The 20464-nt window shown below is 32.0% G+C and overlaps 1 protein-coding gene and 1 non-coding gene across 3 annotated transcripts; one reads left to right on the forward strand and one right to left on the reverse strand.

The window, feature by feature from the left end:
- Positions 1 to 5393: 5393 nt before the first annotated feature.
- On the reverse strand, positions 5394 to 5467 carry TRNAN-GUU (transfer RNA asparagine (anticodon GUU)). Its single transcript has one exon. It is a non-coding gene; the product is annotated as a tRNA-Asn (tRNA).
- Positions 5468 to 5619: 152 nt separating this feature from the next.
- On the forward strand, positions 5620 to 11402 carry LOC114195265 (glycosyltransferase-like protein). 2 transcript variants are annotated; one of them, XR_014994060.1, is made up of 12 exons: positions 5620 to 6095; positions 6219 to 6368; positions 6476 to 6528; positions 7654 to 7762; positions 7866 to 8000; positions 8127 to 8171; positions 9192 to 9379; positions 9728 to 9869; positions 10332 to 10378; positions 10493 to 10580; positions 10684 to 11130; positions 11246 to 11402. XR_014994060.1 is itself a non-coding variant. In XM_028085674.2 (11 exons), the coding sequence occupies exons 1-11, from the start codon at positions 5781 to 5783 to the stop codon at positions 10960 to 10962; spliced, it is 1551 nt and encodes a 516-aa protein (XP_027941475.1). In that variant the 5' UTR covers positions 5620 to 5780; the 3' UTR covers positions 10963 to 11402. The 2 variants fall into 2 exon arrangements, 1 of the variants encoding a protein (XP_027941475.1); XM_028085674.2 differs by having other exon boundaries at positions 10684 to 11402.
- Positions 11403 to 20464: the final 9062 nt, after the last annotated feature.

Below are 20464 nucleotides of genomic sequence, written 5' to 3' on the forward strand. Positions count from 1 at the left end.
TAAAACATATATGTAAAAATAATAGAATATGAGTTAATCCAAAAAAGGTAAAGTATAAAGAAAACGTGTCAAAAAAAATCCACATTTATATATTAAAACAATCCAGTTTAAAAAATATAAATAAAAAAATAAGAATAATTTTTGAGAAATTACTAGTTTTAAATTAATGCCTACATACGAGTTGTTATTTGTTTGTATATTTTATTTTATGTTAGTAATATCATATTAAAAAAATTTAGAGATTGAAGAAATAAATAATAAATATTTTTAAGTTTTTAATAAAGTCAACATGAAAAATGATTTATGAGTATAAAAAGTAAGTATGTTTGTAAACATGTAAAAAGCATATTCTTTAAACATATAAATGATAGATTATGCTAATACATGTAGAGTAGACTTACTAAAATTACAAATTAGTGTATGGAAAAATTGATTTAACGTGTATAGTTAGACTTGTTTAATTAGTGCATTGATAGATCGTCTAATATGTGGTGCTATACTTGTTTAATCAGTATTTGACATACTTGTTTAATATGTATGACTAAACTTGTCTAATCATTAGATGAACACATTCATCTAATGTGTATTGTAAGACTAATCTAGTCATAAAATGGATAGAGTTGTTTAATATATATTAATAAACTTGTCTAATATGCATATGAACAAATTTGTTTAATGTATGTTGTTAGACTCGTTTAATTAGTATATGGACAAACTCATCTTATGTGTGTTGCAAGACTCGTTTAATTAGTATATGAATAGATTCGTCTAATCAATAATGGAATGACTTGTCTAATGTGTATTCTTTGATCCATCTAATGATTTTTGTTATACTCGTCCTAATCAGTGTATGAACATATTTGTTTAATGTGTATTGCAAGATTCATCTAATTAGTGAATGGAAAGACTCATTTAATGTGTATTAATATACTTGTCTAACTGTGTATGTTCAAATTTGTCTAAAGTATATTACTAAACTCATCTATTGTATATTGCTACACTTGTTTAATCAATGCATTGACAAACTCGTCTAATATTTTTTGGTATACTCGTCTAATTAAATTATTCTTAGACTCACCTAATAATTTTGTTATACTCATTTAATCAATATCTCACTAGACTTGTCTAATATTTTTTGCTATGTTCGTTTAGTGTTTGTTGTTAGACTCATCAAATCAATGTACGTCTAATGCGTATTCTTATAGAATCTAAGTCCTCAAAGATCTAATCATATATGGTCTTTTGATAAGCATTCACAATCTTTTGTTGCATAGTTGTGAAAGTGAAAAAGTGAGAGAATATGAGGAGGAGGAACGAGATGGGGGGTGGTGTGAGGAGAAAGAAGAAAGAGATAAAAGGATGAAAAAACACCTCAAAAAACAGAAAAAATGTAAGAAAAAAAATAGTAACATGTGGCATTCATGAAACGACTTTAATGTCAATTTAATAAACAAACCAAGTCTAAACAAAATTGGGACTCAACTAAATAAAAAAAAATATTGGAAAACAATTGAATATTTGCCTTCAATGGACCAAAGTTCTAATTAAACCTAAAAATAATAGTAACAAAATGAAAAAAAATCATATATTTTAAATATAAGGGCAAAATAGTAATCTTACAAATTTATCAGCGGTTTAAATATATTTTGTAATCCATAAGTTTGGACGCAAAATTAAAATTCATTATTGTTTCAATTGTTCATTTTGATCCTCAAACATTAAAAATGAATGAATATAGTCCTCTTAACCCAAAAACGTTAAAATTTTCATATCTAAGGTGTTCCAGATTGACATTTGAGTTGAAAAGTGTAAAATTGTGAAAACAACTCAAATGCTGGTCTAAAATACTTTTTGACACCCAAAAAAGAACTTAACTCAGTTGAATTATGAAAAGTATATCCATTTTTAAAGTTTGATTAAAGTTTGAGAATCAATTTTGGAACAAATTGTATTAAAGTTTGGGACAAAGAAAATTTTTAATTTTAAATATAAGTTTAAGAACTAAAAACACATTTAACCCTTTGTAAAATAAAAAATATTTATTATCAATTACAACAATCAAATTATTCGCAAATTTTCTAAATTTGCATTTCATTTCCTTTCATTTTCACTCTTAAATTCATATAAAATAGCTTTGTACTTTCTTTCTCTTCATATATGTTATTTTTCATTACTTCAAATCCTCTCTTAGATACAAATAATTCCTAAAAAAAGTTAAATTTACATAGTAAAGTAAAGATCAAGATTAAATATATACTAACATTAATTTTCTCTTATGTGACAATTAATTTAACTAATTCTGTTTAAACTTTTTTAATTATTAAGATAATTGAACATATGTCTGTTTAACCTTTAATAATTATCACATACATTTATGAAAGAAAAAATTAACATTAATATACAATTATCTGTCACGAGATCACAAGTAATCTCAAATTTAGAAAATAATAAGTAAAGGTCAAGATTAATTGTATAATATCGTTATTTTTCTCTTTAATAGACAATTATCAAAGATTAAACATACAATAAATTAATTTAATCAGTAAAGTTCACACAAAATTAACAAATTTAAAATTTGTATACTAATGTTATAATTTTTTTAAGAGAACAATACTAGTAGAAAGTGATAATTTTAATTATACTAATCGTTATTAAAATTTGTATATCTTCTTGTATTCAACCAACTATTTGTTTAGTAAAATATAATTATGTTTTTAAAAATAGTGTAAACATTATTTGTACTTAATTTTTCTTAAGAGAACAATACTAGTAGAAGTTGATAATTTTAATAAGGAATGAAACTTGGGAACGCGGAAATTCCAACGGTGGATTGTAGTATGTTGTCAAGTCAACGTTGATCGAGACTTCGGATATCTCGATTCATCAGCCCAAATGTCAATTATTTTTAATTTCTGTTTAGAAGGGAAGAAAATTATTTTGTTAGCTTAAATTATTCTATTGGATAAAGATTCTTAAAAGAAAGGAGAAGAAATAAGTAAAATATATGTATTTAATTTGAAAAAAAAAGTTATAAATTTTATTTTTTAACTTTTACTTATTTTGTTAATTTGCCATATTTTTATAATGTATTGGGTAACAGGTTGGATTTCTTAGAGCAAAGGGTCTTCATTGTTTTTAAAAGGTTTGTAATATATTATTGCATTTTATTTTATTCAAATTTTCACTTTGTTATCTTAATCTCTTTTTGTTTCATTCTTATAAGATCACTGTTTTATTCTTTCAATAAATCTAAATATAAGTTAATAGTTCTTTCAGATTTACTTTTCACCATGATTTGAATATTAAAACCAACTATATTATTATTATGAAATCCTATCTCTTTTCTTTTAAAAATCTAATATACTCACTATACATTAAATCAAAGCACTTATATCAAACCATTTAAGCATTAATAACTAATATACATATTAATATAATAGGTAGTTGATATTAATAAATTATTGAGTTATAAAATTCTTAACCCGCGTCTTTGTGGCCTTCGTTTATAGATTCTGTGGACTAATCTTATAATGTGAACATATTTTAGGAATAAGGAATTGGCTTAAAGACGTGTTTATAATTCGTACTTGAATTTTATTAAGTAAAGGAGAATTTATTAATTGAGTCATCTTGAATTTTAACATTTATTTTTTAAACTAGTCTTTATATATAAATAATTTCAACTTAAGTTCTAAAATAATAATACAAACTATAAATTTAATGCAAATTTAGCATTTTGGACTTAGTGCTATTGATTGTATTTTAAATCTTTGTATTGCTTAATTTTAATTTTTTATCGTGTTAAATGTGTTAATTATTACAAACTAATAATTGTTTTTGTTTCAATGTCTTTTAATATATTTGAATGTCTCTATGTTTATTTAAATTCCTTTTAACATATTAAACTAGTAAATTGGGATTCTTTATTTGAATTTAATAATTATGCCTAAAGGAGAGAAGTACTTACCATAAACATACAAATGTGTCTTTCTATTTAGAGTTTTATTCCAGCTATATATATATATATATATATATATATATATATATATACATGAAAATATTTTATCGTAAGATGTAAAGTTCAATTGATGAGTTAAATGCCTCCAATACGAATTAATCTTTGACTTAGATATTTTTAATTGCACTTAAGAGATATTCATGACACACACACACTTAGGTAGAATTAGTTCTTTAGCTTTGCCTTTTTTCCCCTCTTAGGTTTGATATTTCAACTCTATTTTTCATTTCCACTCTTTTTATCTTTTATTTAGTTTTAAGTTAGTCTATTTTTTGGATTATGACATTTTTTTGTTTGTAAACAATGTCAATTACCACCGTAATTGATAAATTATACTAAATTGAAATCCAGAAAAAAGTTAAATGCTAAAATTAATAAAAGAAAGTCAACAAACTAAAATAAAAAAATATATTAGAGAGTGAAAGTACGTAATAATTACGTAAATCTTTCCATCCTAATTTTCTATAGTATTTTTTTTCCTCTTAACATAAGCTCAAATAAATAAAAAATTTATTTATCACATTTAAAAAAATACTTCATTCTTTCCCATGTTATCATTTTCAGCATATTTCATTGCCACGTATCTAACCATAGGCATACCCGAAAGAAATAAATAAGGAAAAAGAAAAGTAACTAACTAGATTTGCTAATCAAAACTCTTTGAAATCATAAATTTATACTGATATTTTCTTCAAAAAATTGTGTAGGAAATGTTGGGTTAATTCCAAATAGAAAACACAACACAAGTTTTTTTTTTTTTTTTAATAAAAAGTTTCAATAATGGATTTTAATTCTACTCTCTTGGAATCTCCTAGAATTTCCAGATAGTATGATTTTGGGAAGCAACTTGTGCTAAAAAGAGAAGGTATTGAGCACTTTAAATAAATCCTTTGAAAGATGAGAACTTTTTGTGTCTAATTTTACAAAGACCCTTTACAAGAAAAAAGTTAAATTCTTTATTGAATGTGATTTATCTATAGTAGTTACCTTCCACATAGGGTTGGTTCATTCATGCACTAAAATATTGATTGATACATTTTTTTTACGTTTACTTTTTGCATTCCCTTTAAGCTTGAGCCAAATTATCAAACATTCGCGTAATGACATTAATTGTATCTTTATTTAACTATACAACACCATCTCCCTTTTAATTTCCCCCACTAAGAAGGCAACTACATTAATTAATAAAACCAAAATAGAAAGATGCCACATCCAATTTCAATTCACCCTCTAACCAAATCTCAATACAAAAGATGAAAGTTACCCATCATTCCCATCACAATATTTCAATCCCTTTCAACTTTCAAACCTGTCATAAACACAAAAACTAATAAAAAAACAAAAAGCTAAAAAATAGGAAAAAAAAAGAAAAAAACGCTAGAAGGAGGGCTTGAACCTCCGACCTTGTGGTTAACAGCCACACGCTCTAACCAACTGAGCTATTCCAGCTTTTAATTTTTAATGTCTTAAAATGTTATTTAATAAAGTAAAAACTGTGAAAAAAAATGGTTAGAGAAACGAGAATGGTAACGACAAAACGGCTCCTTTCAGCTGTTGTTATTCCTAACGTGTATTTCAGTTTCGAGTGAGTCGTCTCTCTCATTTTTTTTCTTTTCTCCTTTTCTCTTCCATTCCTCTCACCACACTCTTACAGACACACCCAACCAAACCAAACAATATATAAACAACAACATTCTAATCTCATCGCATCGCATCACATCACATGAACCTTCCAACACTTTGATCCCTCGCAGTTCCACCGATGGCGGGTGCACTCTCCCACAGACAATTCCAGCACCAACCACCACCCTCCTCCTCGCGCCTCCTCCTCCTCCTCACTCTCCTCCCGCTCACCCTCGCCTCCATGGCTTTCGTCCTCCAATGGCGCGGCGGTCTCACCGACCCCCTCACCCGCTGGTCACCCGATCAACCCCAGTTTCCCGGCATGTCCTTCGCCGATTCCACTCCCTCTCGCCGCACCTCCGATTGTGCCAACCCTCTCTCCCAATCTCTCAACCCCTCTTTCCCCTACTTCCGTGACTGGAACTTTGATTTCTCCCCCCACCTCTCGCCCAAGGTCCCCTACCCTATCATAAACCCTTCGTGTTACCACTACCGTCATCATTATCATCGTTCTTTTGCGAATTTCGGATTTCTGATTCTCCCTTGTTGACTCTTTTAATTTTTGGAATTCGTTCAGATATGTGTCACCACCAGCACCTCCGCGGGGCTGGAGCAGACGCTGCCGTGGATCTTCTACCACAAGGTTATCGGAGTCTCCAGCTTCCTCCTCTTCGTCGAAGGGAAGGCTGCGTCGCCTAATGTCACTAGGGTTTTAGAGAGCATTCCCGTGAGTTAGCATTTTTTTATTTATTGTTATCCTGGGATTACTGTCGTTTTTTTTTTTTTTGGATCTTTGATTGGAATTTGAAACGTGTTTTTGTTTTTTTGAATCAGGGGGTGAAGGTTGTGTTTAGAACGAGGGAGTTGGAGGAGCAGCAAGCTAAAAGGTATTTGTTTTGTTTCACTTCGAGACTTTTTTTGGATTGAAAAAGTTTTTCTTTTACTGTTTGAGTGGTGAGAGTTTTTTCAAACGAACTTGTTGCGCGTGGTTTTGAATGCTTTTTTTTTCTTTTCTTTTGTTTAGATGGTGTTGACTGTTTTATTGCACGTCTGTGCTGGTGGTATGTTTTTTCTGAGTTTGAAGTTCGAGATGTGATCTGGATCTGGTCTGTGTATAGTTTGTTGATACGGATCTTTGGTGGTGGCTTTTTGTTTAAATTATTTTGTAGATTTGTGGTTAGTTTGTTGATGGAGATCTTTGGTAGAGGGTTGAGCTTAAGTTATCCACTATATCACTGTTTCTGTTGTGGATTGCAATAGTTATTGTATCTTTTAGAAATTTTGTTCTGGCTTGTTTTTTTTTTTATCTAAATCTAAATGTATGCCTATTTGGGGACACGATGGGATTCAGAATATGTATATGATCAAATGCTTCTCTTGGAAGATCTTGCTGGCATATGAAAAGATTGACGTCACCAAGGTTCTGATCCACATAGAAATTCTTTCCTATTTTATCCTTTGTTATGAAATCCAGCATTGAACAGTTAAATCATGGCTAAAACAGTTAAACTCTTTCGATCAAATGATTCTTCGATCCCAGATCAAGGCTTGATTGGTCAAGTGCTCTATTGCTTTTATTTTTGTTTGTCATAATATTCCCATATTTGTTATCGTGTAATTCTCAGACATGAAACCTTTTTTATGAATTGTCTAGTTTACCCTTCAGTGGGTTTTAGTTGTGAAGAACATCCTAGCACTAGTGGAAGCCAAGTATTCTGAATCTTGCTCTCTTTTATATAAAATAATGGATAATGAATTATGATATGACTTACACGTATAAGATGAAGTACTGAACACCTTAAAGTGATGGGGTTGGTTTAAATATAAAATTCATTATTGGGGGATTCTTATTTCACTCACAGTGTAAGATATTAAGATCAGTAGTTTCCAATAGTCTTCACAAGTTTTTTAGCTGTATGGAGTTTCTGGATTTTAAAATTACATGCTAAAGTTTAATACAACGATTTGTTCCTTATTTGCGTATTTCTAATGTCTGTTATCTATTATTTCAGCCGAATATGGAATGAGACTTGGTTGGCAAGCTTCTTCTACAAACCATGTAACTATGAGTTGTTTGTGAAGCAATCTTTGAATATGGAAATGGCTATTGTCATGGCAAGGGTATGGGTTGTGATTTCTTTTATTGTATTAATCATTATCATACCTTCAGTTTTGTAGTTTATTTATTTATTTTTTTTCTGGATGATATTATTTTTCTCTTTAGGATTCTGGAATGGATTGGATCATCCATCTGGACACGGATGAGCTGATGCATCCAGCAGGAACCCCAGAGTACTCTTTAAGACAGTTATTAGCTGACGTGCCTGGAAATGTTGATATGGTCATTTTTCCTAATTATGTGAGTCCAGGAATTTTTTTGATCCTGACTTTACTATTTGATATAGTTGATCGAACTGTATTCTTTTTGCCCTTTTGATATTCTTTGATAATTTTAATCTTGGTTATGAAATGTTATTTGTTCCAGGAAAGCAGCGTGGAGCGAGATGATATCAAGGAGCCTTTCAGTGAGGTATTTGTTTAATTAGCTTACCTAAGTTTTAAACCAATGTAGTTAGTATCACCTATATTTAAATCTAAATGTGATACAGTCAACACAATGTGTTTCCATCTGCTAGTGATGCGAATTGGAGATTGTATCTTTTTTGGGCATGAATTTCATAGTGATCACCAGAATCGTTTTGGAATTGTGTATGAATCAAGATTTTTGGCTGCATCACATGATTATGGTGTGTAAGTTTTGGCATGGCACGCTGCTGCTCCATGGGTTGTTGGGTATGGGTGGAATGGTGCTTTTCGCTTCTAAAATTGAAGAAAATGACACAAATCATGTGCTCTGCATTTCTAACTTCTGTTCCCCTCATAACTTTGCTTGCATCTAGCTGGTCAGAAAAAGGAAATGACCTAATTGACAACTTAATGAACCCTAAATGACAGTGTTATACACACACAGACACACATACACACATATATATACATATTGTGTGTGTATTGTAGTTTTATCTGCAAATCATACCGTGTTTCAACTTGGACTTTGATTTAACCGTCATTTTAACTTTGATGTCTAGTATCAAATAAAGAAGTATTGAATTGATATGATTATTGCTTTTATTAAATTAAGAAGTAAAGAAGTTTTTAAAATTTTCATATTCTCTCTTAAATGTCCTTAAGAAAAAAATTATCCAAGTAATTTGGTAAGCAGGGTCTACATTACACTAATACAAAAGTATACAAACATAAACCCAATCCAATTTGCATGCACTTTCATATCATTTGGTAGTATTTGATGGGTTATAGGTATGTTATTGACAGACTTGTGATGTGACTGTTGCACACTAGCAATTTCCAAAGGCGTTCTTTTTAATTAAATAAAAAAAAAGAAAAACATGTATTGGTAAAAAGCTATTGTTACAGTTCCAGATTTTTACCATGTCTTGTAGTCTTTTTGCTAATGTTGTTCTCTGTACAAACTTCTTTATCCTTTTCGATATCAAGTGTGTTGTTGATACATTTAGCTTGCATGTTATCATAGGTTTCAATGTTCAAGAAGAACTACGACCATCTTCCAAAGGATGTATATTTTGGAAATTACAAAGAATCAACCCGTGGCAATCCAAACTATTTTCTTACTTATGGAAATGGGAAATCAGCTGCCAGGATTCAGGATCATCTCCGTCCTAATGGTGCCCACAGATGGCACAACTATATGAAAACACCCAAGTACGTTGATCCTGCCTGTCATTAATTTATGAGTGTGTATTATATAAGACATGTGCATACGTATTCATTTTCACTACCAACATGATTTCATTGTTAAGGGTACTTATTACTGAATCTGTATTTGTTTTGGACTCTATTAAGTCTACTTTACAAGCTGAAAGGTTAATCATAAAAAAATTGAATCGTCTTACCTATAATTATTTCGAGCTTATTTTAAATTGTTTTGGTAGGTCTCATCTCAAATAAATTTCATACAATCATAGTGTGCTGAAAGTATTTCCTTGTGAATGTATTGCTGACTTTTCTTTTTCTTCTTGATACTGATCTGTATGCCAAACCTTTCTTCAGTGAGATAAAATTGGAAGAAGCTGCTGTTCTGCATTATACCTACACCAAATTTTCTGATTTGACTTCAAGACGTGATAGGTGTGGCTGCAAGCCTACTAAAGAAGATGTTAAAAGATGCTTCATGTTGGATTTTGATAGATCTGTAAGTTGCCGATTACACGCCTAGTGCATTGTAGTTATAAATAAATTTTACCAGTTTTTTCTAGGTAAAGTAAATTATTAGTTGCAATTACATTCTTATATTCCAAAGATTATCTTATGGGTTTGTCAATTTGATGTTTTTCTAAGGCCACACAAAGGTTTCTGAGTTGAATCTAGACCAGAACTCTCGTTTTGTTGTAACTTTTTTCCATGATTTTGTGACATTCCCCGCTGAGTTTTCTCAGAGAAAAATAGTTCTTTTGTTGTTCACTAGTCTTGTGAATCAGAAATACCCTTCCGTCCTTTTTATCCTTTTTTATTTTTTCTTGGTGGCTTGCCTAATGACTTGAGTAGTTGTTTTTTCGTTATGTTTTTGTTCTTTACTTCCTAGCTTGTTGGCCTGTGTGGGTTGACACTGTATCGATGTTATGTTTTTTTAATCTGACACAACTCTTCTGTTTAGGCATTCATAATTGCTTCCACTGCAACTGAGGAAGAAATGCTTCAATGGTAAGTAGTTACATGATAATTACTAAAGTATTGATCTTACTATTACTTGGGGGGGTTCAGGGTATTTAAGCAGCTGAACTATTTGTTGTTAAATGGGTCTTTTCTTTCACGTAGGTATCGTGAACGCATTGTCTGGACTGATAAAGCACTTAACATGAGACTTATGAGGAAAGGCATCCTGACTCGTATTTATGCTCCCATGGTAAGTTCACATACATGGAATTTGCTTTCTGGTCTCTCTCCAAACAATTTACATAGTTGTCAGAAACAGTCTTCATCTTTCCACCCAAAACTTATCTTTGCAGGTTATTATTCAAAGTTTGAGGGAATCTGGTGTGTTTAGCTCTGTGATTGCAAAAGCTGCTCAAACAAATTTATCAAAAGAGAAGTTTTTAAAATCTGTTGACAGTAGCAATTCAACCAGGAATTCCAGATCAGATATGTTTTCTACTAGAAAAATTGATGCCGGCAGGTTATCCCTAGCAACTGCAAGAAGAATTTTGAAAGTTATAGATGATTCACTCCCATCTGCAATCCCACCGTTGTCTCCACCAAGCTACGATCATACTGACTCAATTTTTTGACTGACTCCTTGCCATGGCCAGAAATTATTTTGAACAGAAAGTTACGTGAATTGTGAGGAAAAAAAGACAATGATAGAAGCTCTTCTGGCTGTCATGACGGGCATTCCAGTTTTTTTGGCTTCATGGGGTTTTTCCCGATCATTACCCAAGCGCTTATGTAAATTTCAGGTATAGATCGTAGCCTTAGTGTAGAAATCATACAAAGCAGATTTTGCTAACACTTTAAATTATTCTTTTTTACCTCTAATCTGTTTTTATTTCTTTCACCCCCTCCTATTTTTAGAGTCATTTCAGCAGATTTGGCTGCCATTGTAATGGAAAATCGAGGCTGTTTGTATTTTTCTATACACATTGAGAGAGACAGTAATATACACAGGTTAAGATTTTTTCCATGTTGGAAGTAGAAATGGTACATCCAATGAAAAATGTTATTTTGCCAATTTTTCATGCGTTATATCATTCACTATTGTTTGTATTGCCCATTTTTTTAATTTTTTGGTGCTGTTGTTCATCCATAGGGATTCTGTGTAGTGGATGAAAAAGGTTGTTAGAACTTTAAGGGTACTAAAATGTGATTTGTATATTTGGTATCAGTTTTATAGATAGATTAGAATGAAAGGGAACATTATGTATGGGTTTGATTTACGACTGTTTGGTAGCATGACATAAAGTTGAAAAGATGATACGTCTTAGTTTCATTAGGATAAAAAAATACAACTTCCTCTTTTATTTCTTTTTCACTTTCACTTTTAGGAAAGAACTAGAAGTCTTTCGCCACTTGTCCTATAACTATACCATTCAAACTAATAAAGTTGAAGTCAATTTTTGCGTGAAGCATTAGTTTTGAACCAGTGTTAATGGAAATCGGGAAAATACGTTATAGACAATTGACAAAATGTAGAAATACAAGTATAATATAAAAAAATAGTAAAATTAAAAAAAAACAGTATATTTAATGTCAAAAACTTCAAATAACATAAAATAAAAAATATGACTAATTTTAAAATAACAATAAAACATAATGTAAATGTTCTAAATTTTTATTTATCTAATTCTTCTTTGATACTAATATAATTATCTTCAATTCTATCTAATAAAGTATATTCCTTCTCATCCCCTTCAAAGAAAAATATTGTCAGAGTTAAGTAATTTCTTAAATTTAGAATCAAAGCTATCAAACCTCTCGTTGAATCTTCCCTTGGATTGAAGTTATATCTAAACTTTTTCAAGAAGTTATATCTAAACCTTTCCAAAAAGAGTACTTAGATTCAATAACAAACATATACACACCTCTTTCTTTTATTGTTTGTTTTTCCTGTAAAAGATTTTGCTTTTTCAGCACTTCATAAACAATTGTCCAATTAAGAGTGAGAGATCATCACAAATAAAATAAAATAAAATAAAATAATAATAGAAAAATATAGCTTAAAATCTTGAATGTTAGCTTTTTACAGGTTTGAAGTTGTGTTATAACACTTACAATAGTTTCTATGAAAATGTTTAAATATCTTAATTGAAACTGTAATTTTCCTTTATTCTTTGGCAATCTAACCAGTTGATGCAAGCGCTTTTCCCCATTGATAACCTCCAAAATCATTTTTTATTTCCAGGTTGGAATAATAGAAATACTTGTTGGTCTTTACTTTCATTGTTATTGAAGATTTTCACTATTATTTCCTTAACCTTCTCTATTATATATAACTCATTGTTTCTTTTGCTTTTCCTTCCACAAGATGAAATACATGAACAAGAGGGGCAATGATTTGGAAAATAGAAAATATAGGATTCTAAAATTACGGTATAAGAACAATTTTTGTAACTACTCTTTCCTTACCTTTTTCTAGAAAACTTGTTTTTGCTCCATTAATTTCCTCAGATTGGATTAATTACACCAATCTAAGGTTTTTTCTTTCTTAAGCATACGAACACCAAGCAGATTCATGATTTTACTATAACCGCTTTGAAACGTCACTTTAGGATGCCTAATGTGAACATCTCTAAATTTTAGTCCTAAGTATTCCAATTTTGAAATATTTAGCGATGCTTTGGTTTCTCATTATATGAATCTCAATTAAAGTCCTAGAAACACATAGTTGTTTCAACCTATATCTTGATAGAGGGAAAGTACAATGCCATTGAGAACCAACAACCAATTTCAATACACATAACTAAAGATTAAGGGATGAAGTTCCGTAAAAATAAAAACATTTGTATGCATTAATTAAGATAATTTGTTTTGAAATGAATTTTAATTAAAGTGAAAAAATGTTAGATGTATACTAATATAATATAAATAACTTAATAAAAATTTAGCTTTTATGTGTATCTCTTTTTATTTCGTAAATTATCATTTTAAATAAATTATTATGAGTAACTTTATTCTAACAATTGTGTTTTAACTAAATGCTATTTTAGTTGTTATTCATAAAATAAAACGTAAATAAAAGCAATCTAATTAAAATCCATCTTAATATAATTTTAACTTTTTGGATGTTTTTATATGATAAAAATAATTTAGTTTAATTATTTTTGTATTAATTATACTTTTATTTTATATTATATTATATGTATCAAATAAATTAAATTCCATTGATTTGTATAGAAGGAATGGAATGGATAGGGAGTTTTAACTTCAAATGTTGTATGCATTAGAAAAAATTTAATAAAGAAAAAAAAAGTAATGTCACATTTCTCTTTTCCTTGTTTTCCGTATCTCTTTAAAATTCATTGTAGCTAAGAACTATTTATATTTGATACATTTTCAAACTTTCTAATTATTTTATAGATTATTTTTTCTTTTACTTTTCGTATAATTTTTTCATCAATTTGGTGGGATCAATAGAGAAAAGTGATAATCTTAATTTCTTTTACCATACATTAAAATTTGATTATATTTGTGTACCTTATTTTAAGTTCTTAGATGAGGAAGTTCATACTAGAGCTAGAGATTTAATTGATATAAAATATTACAAGTAAGGAAAGCTATTTATTAGTTTGATTGAACCATAGGAAAATATGACTTGTATGTAGTGATGACGTGGTCACTAGATTTTTAATTACTATGCAGGGATTCTAGTTGATTGATAATTTGTTTGAATGTTTGAAGTAGAGTGTTGTCGGTTATCAATTGACAAATGGTTGTTTAACATGTTTTGAATTGAATTGGATACTTATTCATATGTTGATTTGATGATTAAATTACGAATGTGGATTTATAATTTTCGTGAGTTTTGAATATGATTTAGATGAGTAGAGTAAATTTTTTATATATTTTATGATGATAGTTTATGAAATTGATGAGTTTAAACATGCATACTTTTAGTTGAGGAAGCAAGATTGATTTGAAATGAGTAAAGAATGATGCTTGATATTATCATTTGGATTAATCATTTGAATTGTTTAAAAGTCGTATTATTCAAATGCTTTTGAAATTATCTTTGAAATCTGGTTTGATTGTGTTATTGAGGTTGATTTTATATTTTCACTTAAGTCAATGATTTTTTTTGTCAAATAAAATATAATAGAGACCTAAACCTTAGTCTCTCCTCTATTTTCTCTAAAGTGAAAGAAATTTTGCTCAAACAAAAATAGTTGAAAATAAACTTGTATTCGACCTTATTTTCGCTCAAGTAAAAGATTTTTTGATCATGCTAAGCGAAAAGAGTACCACAACTCAACCCACATGCCTAATTTTTGTTCAATCAAGTGTAGTTTGGCTCAAAACGAGTATATTCTCGCTCAAGCTAGTATATTTTTGCTTAAGCTAATTTTTTTTTCTTAATTCTTCTAGTTTCTTAAACTCATTGGGTGTGAATGTTTTTATAAATGCAAATTGAATATTAATTCCTATGTATGTTTGATTTATGAATTTAGTTAAATGAGTTATATTATATAACAATGTAATGTTTATTGATATTGATGAAATTTATATCTTAAATGAAAATGATTGTCGTAATTAATGAGAATTGTGTTATTTATGGTCACATATTAGGAGGTGAGAAATTGAGGGAAAGTTCTTGGAGAGTAGATATGTGACTTCTTATGTTGTATTGAACTTATCTCAATCCTCTTAATTAGATTCACTGGAAAATTTAAGTCTTAAATATTATATTAGATGTTAATATCTAGTAAGACATACTTAATATATGTCTTCTAAAAAATTTCAATTGATATTTCACTTATTGAATATTTCTAATGTATAGATCCATGTATGGTCTATGTGGTTGTTATAAATTAAATTTTAAATAAAGGTAAACTATTATGACTTGTTAATTAAAATATATATACTTTCTTAAATTAAAAATTTGTTTTAAAAACTTATTCTTTCTTAGTTGTATTGTGAACTATGATGACTATATCATGTATATAAACAAATATATATATAATTGCAAGGAATTTGGAAAATATTAGGTATGTATATTTTTATTTTAATTCTCATTGTATAAATTTTTATATATGTTGTGTATTTTACATTATATTATTTATTATTTCAAACTTTTTACTAGTCATTTGATAAAATTTTAACATAATTGATAATTTAATTTATAGAATGTTACAAAAGTACATATTAAGAAATTATCATAAAGGGTAAAGTAAAATGTGCAAATTGTAAGGTCCACTTTTGTTTTAAGTTATGGGCCTTTAGTGAGTAAGGGCCATAACCAACCACTTGTTTTCCAGGACCTCCTTCCAACTGCTTACTTACTTCCAATTCTGTCTCATTTTTTCAAAACAGTTCACCTTCCTTCTCCCTTAGCAGAACCTGAGCTAGGGCACTTGCGAGATCCCCTTTGAGCTAGCCGAACGCTTCCCCCACTTCAATTGAACATCAAAACTTCGTGCTTTCCCTTCTTTTTCAGTTTGGTGGTGTTGGTTCAACTTTGGGATCTTCCTTAGTGCCTCATTTCATTTGTTTTTAGTTATGTTTCTAGCTCCTTAAGTTGTTCCAAGTCCTGGTGTTTCTTCCTCTTAGGGTTTCTCCCTCGTAGTAGCTTTGCTAATGTAAGGGAAGCTAGAGTTTAAAGTTTTTAAGAATATTGCATGTTTGCTGGTTGCAGAATCATATTTTTAAATGCTTGTTTGACGTTTGTGTTGATTGGAAATATGTTGGGTGAAGTTGTGCTTGAGTTTTTGGATCTGCATATGTGAACATGTGATAAACCTGCTAATCTCGCCCAAGCGAGTAGTTCTCGCCTAAGCGAGAGTAGCAGAAACTCACTTCTATTTCTGCTCAAATTGTTGCTTAGGTGGGGAGCTTCAATTTTGAGCGAAGAGAAATCTCGCTCAAGCGAGTAGGACCCGCTTAAGCGAGAATTCACAAAAACATCACAATGCTCACTGTTCGAGCTCTTGCCCAGACGAGAAGGCCTAGCTTAAGTGAGAGAATTTCTATTGCTTGAACGAAGGCTTCTAACTTGAGCAACTGGTGCAGGGACATGCTTTGTTGCTGCTCTATTCTCTGACTTGGTTGTTTGTCTCCATGATTGAGTGATTTACCTTAACGCATGAAGTAGGATGCCATGTATGTTTTATGTGATATAATGAGGTTGAGATTTTGTTGTGTTTGGTATGAAATGATCATGGATGTGTGAGAACATGTATATGGTATGAGCTTGACGTAATTCCATGATTCTCTTGTGGAGACTTTATGGTGGTGTTTGTAGTGTATGTAACGGAATAAGGATTCAAGCAAGGCTGCATCCTGACACTCCAATGAATTAGTCAAACTCACATAGAGTAGATTGGTTCATGTGGTGAGAATAACATGAAGTCCTAGTCTTTGGCAGGATAATGGTTCTAGATGATTATGGACTAACCTTAAGCTTGTGTGTGGTAGAGTGAAATCCATTAGCAATGACTCTGCAGAGTAGTAGAGGCCACCACAAGTGCAAGCAACCAATGAATCTGATCTCTTTACATGTATCCAGATAATTGAGTTAGAGGGTCTTTTACTGTATGCTAGTACATGCTGTGTGCTCAATGAATTGCATGTTTATAATCTACTTACATATATATCAAAATTATTTTCACTAGCTTATCCTTTCTCTCTATGTCTGTTTCTTGTTTGATTTTCCTTTTTGCAATGATCACCAATGTTGGTGTGAACAGATGTGGGAACTCTTGGGAATCACCACGATGATGGAAATGTTGCAGTTTTGTAACATCCCGGTCGGATATTACTAATTTAAGTAATAAAAATTAAGAAATATGATGAAAACATCATTTATTATACTTCGCTTCCCAAAAACGCGGGAAATTTTAAAACATTTATTAATCGGATGTTATCCAAAAATCCATAATTTATGAAACTCCAATACAGTATCCAAATTCACAAATCAGTAAGGCACTATTTACAAATTTCATAAAAACAATAACGGTAAAACTCCAGTAAAAGCTTTTCCCAGTTAACCCTCTCTCCGATGCTATGCCTCATTAGCACCACCTGCAACATCATCTGCTCCCGTGTAACGCATTACACGATCATCGTCAAACACAAGCAGATAGGGTGAGCTCATAAATAATTAACATATAAGTTAATAAAAAAGTCAAGATACACCCATCTATTTTATTCTAGTTAATTCTTGGCCCAGACCTTAATCCCCAAGGCTTTTCAACCTTCACAACACATAAATAATTAGCCTCGGATTCAGGGTTTATGATGCTCACACGAACCTGCCCGCTCGTGGTCCTGCCTCTACGAACCTCCCCGCTCGTAGTCCTGCTCTACGGACCTACCCGCCCGTAGTCCAACACATGTGATCCACCAGCTACGTACCTCCCCGCACGCAGCATCTCTCAAGTGTGAACACGGAACATACGAACCTACCTCGCTCGTATCCCCACACGAGAGTAACATGATATGAACCTCCCCGCTCATATCATCACGTGTTCACCACCATCCATGAACCTACCCGCTCATGGCACAGCCTCCCCTGATCCAAGTTTCATAACACAACATGATAACGAAAACAAGCAAAGCACACCACCCTACACAAGGTACATACTCAAGCTGGTCTTAGGGATTCCAATGCTTCCACGAACCTGCCCGCTCGTGGTCCAACTCTACGAACCTCCCCGCTCGTAGTCCAACACACGTGATCCACCAGCTACGTACCTCCCCGCACGCAGCATCTCTCAAGTGTGAGCACGGAACATACGAACCTACCTCGCTCGTATCCCCACACGAGAGTAATAGTATATGAACCTCCCCGCTCATATCATCACGTGTTCATCACCAGTCATGAACCTACCCGCTCATGACAACATCAAGCATATCCCAGACCAGGACCCACACAACAAACCATGCAAAACATATCACAATGCACCCTACCACTACACCATCGCCTAGCGTAGCCTAAGCGCCGCTAGGCGAAATGGCAGTACAGACCGCCTGGCGGTTCCACATCACCGTCGGGTGCCACAACTTATAAGACATTCCTGTTTCATACTATCGCCTGGCGGTTCAGTCTACACCGCTAGGCGCTACACCAGTAATGTGACACTACTGGTTTTAGGTACTCTAATTCATTTCCTAGAATTCAACCATTTAATTCTCAAACATCCAGAAATCAACATACACATTCATATATTCCAAATTACAACATCACAACACATATGCATCTTTCAAGTATAAGCACACATTCCTCTCTTTTATAATTCATATATACTTACCTCTTAAATCAATTCCAACACACACTTTATTTTCCCCTTCTCATTTTTCCCAACCCTTTGCATGCTTACAATTCCATTACATTTAAAGTATGATTATCATGTTCCCCAACTTTTCCAAAACCCGTCATGATCATGCAACACTCGATCATAGTGATATCATCAATTGTGGCCTTATTCCCACACTTATAACGTCTTACGTTCGAGCTAACATATATAGGTTCATATATTCAACATGTCTTAACAAGCACTACCAAAAACATACTCATCAATCATGCATCAATATATTTATATATATATATATATATATACATTCACCAATCAAGGCCATACCAACACTTGATCACACTTAATCATCCATTAGTAATCATACTATTAGGGAATTCAACAACCAATCATGAGTGATGTATATCTCCCTCTTCAGGCATCCAATTTGAATCTCCACCGTTCAAATTGAAGAACAACATGTTGTGAAACACCTTACAAAATTTCACCCGAATCGGATGGTTAACGAAGCGGTAAATGCAGTTTTACGAAAACTGCGCAGACTAGAAAAATCGGTGGCGCCTAGCGGCATGAACTAGCGTCGGGCGGTTCATGTTCCACGAAAAGTACGAAAAATAGCGTTTTTCATGAATCAGACACCACGCTTCACTGATATGGCGCCTGGCGGTAACCAACGTGCCGCCAGGCGGTTCCTGCTGTTCCAAGAACCCCAACATTTTTCTTTGCACCTGCGAATCTCAACCCTTTCAGAACAACTCTGAGTTCAACCAATTTATGACTCTATAGGATACGATTCCATCTTTTAGGATTACAATTCATTCTCTAACACTTCCCATACCCGAATTCATTCACCCTTTCCATTTAGATTAGTGTCGTTTTCGAAATCCCCAATTCATCAACCCTAAGATAACCTTCATGCAATCTTCTTCTCAATTAAACCCCAATTCCACGAATTTCCAATGAAATACTATGTTTAATCATTCATAAATATTAGAAAGCAATTTCTCCTTAATTACAAACCTCCCAGAACCTGTGAAACATCAAAATCGAGCCAAAAGTGGCTCGCGTCGCCTAGCGGGTATTCGTCACCGCTAGGCCCTTCATAAAACCCAGAAAACTGGGTACTCTAACATGCACAGCCTGGCGGTTAAGCCCGTTCCGCCAGGCGGTTCCGTCTCCAGAACCCCCAATTACCCAGAAATAAGATGAGTCGCCTGGCGGTGATTCATCACCCGCCAGGCGATTTCTGGAAAATTGCAGAAAATACGAAAATACATGAAATAGCAGAGTACATGCATTCAAATTCTCATACATTTCATACAAATGAAAACAATAAATAAAAGATTCGGTTCCAGCTCCCCTAACCTCTGATCCTTGCTCCAAACACGGATTGCACGTGACTTTTAATTCAAACTCAGCCTTGCTCTTGCCTCACTCTTCCACAATGGTTTCCCACTCCAATTCTCCTCTACAATTCGTGCCAATCGCCCAGAAGTCTGTGATTTCGTATGCACTCCCCTGTCTCAGACCCTTAATCCCTTAATTATCCTCTCTCACTCTAATTCATTCCACCCTTAATTTCACTTAACCTTTTAAAACGAAAATTACAATAAAAGTGTGTGTTAATGTCTACTTAATATCCCTCACAGTGTATTTTTCCAGCTTTGGCTACTAGGTTTTCCAAACCTTTTCACATTCATGCCAAAGGAAAATTTGGCAAAAAGAAATTATTTAGTTCTCAACAAGGTTTGAACTCACACCCATGCACATACCAAACCAAGGCCAAACCATTCAACCAATCCAGATTTCATGATAACTCCTACAATTC

Source organism: Vigna unguiculata, chromosome 1 (assembly GCF_037176805.1).
Source record: "Vigna unguiculata cultivar grain cowpea cultivar isolate G323 ecotype 2 chromosome 1, ASM3717680v1, whole genome shotgun sequence".
Classification (NCBI taxonomy): domain Eukaryota; kingdom Viridiplantae; phylum Streptophyta; class Magnoliopsida; order Fabales; family Fabaceae; genus Vigna; species Vigna unguiculata.

Excerpts from the sequence above, each read along its gene's own strand:
- LOC114195265 (XM_028085674.2), top strand. The coding sequence starts at position 5,781 with ATGGCGGGTGCACTCTCCCACAGACAATTCCAGCACCAACCACCACCC. Across the intron at positions 6,096-6,218 it reads CCCCCCACCTCTCGCCCAAG|ATATGTGTCACCACCAGCAC; the intron begins GTCCCCTACCCT and ends GAATTCGTTCAG. Across the intron at positions 9,380-9,727 it reads AACTATATGAAAACACCCAA|TGAGATAAAATTGGAAGAAG; the intron begins GTACGTTGATCC and ends ACCTTTCTTCAG.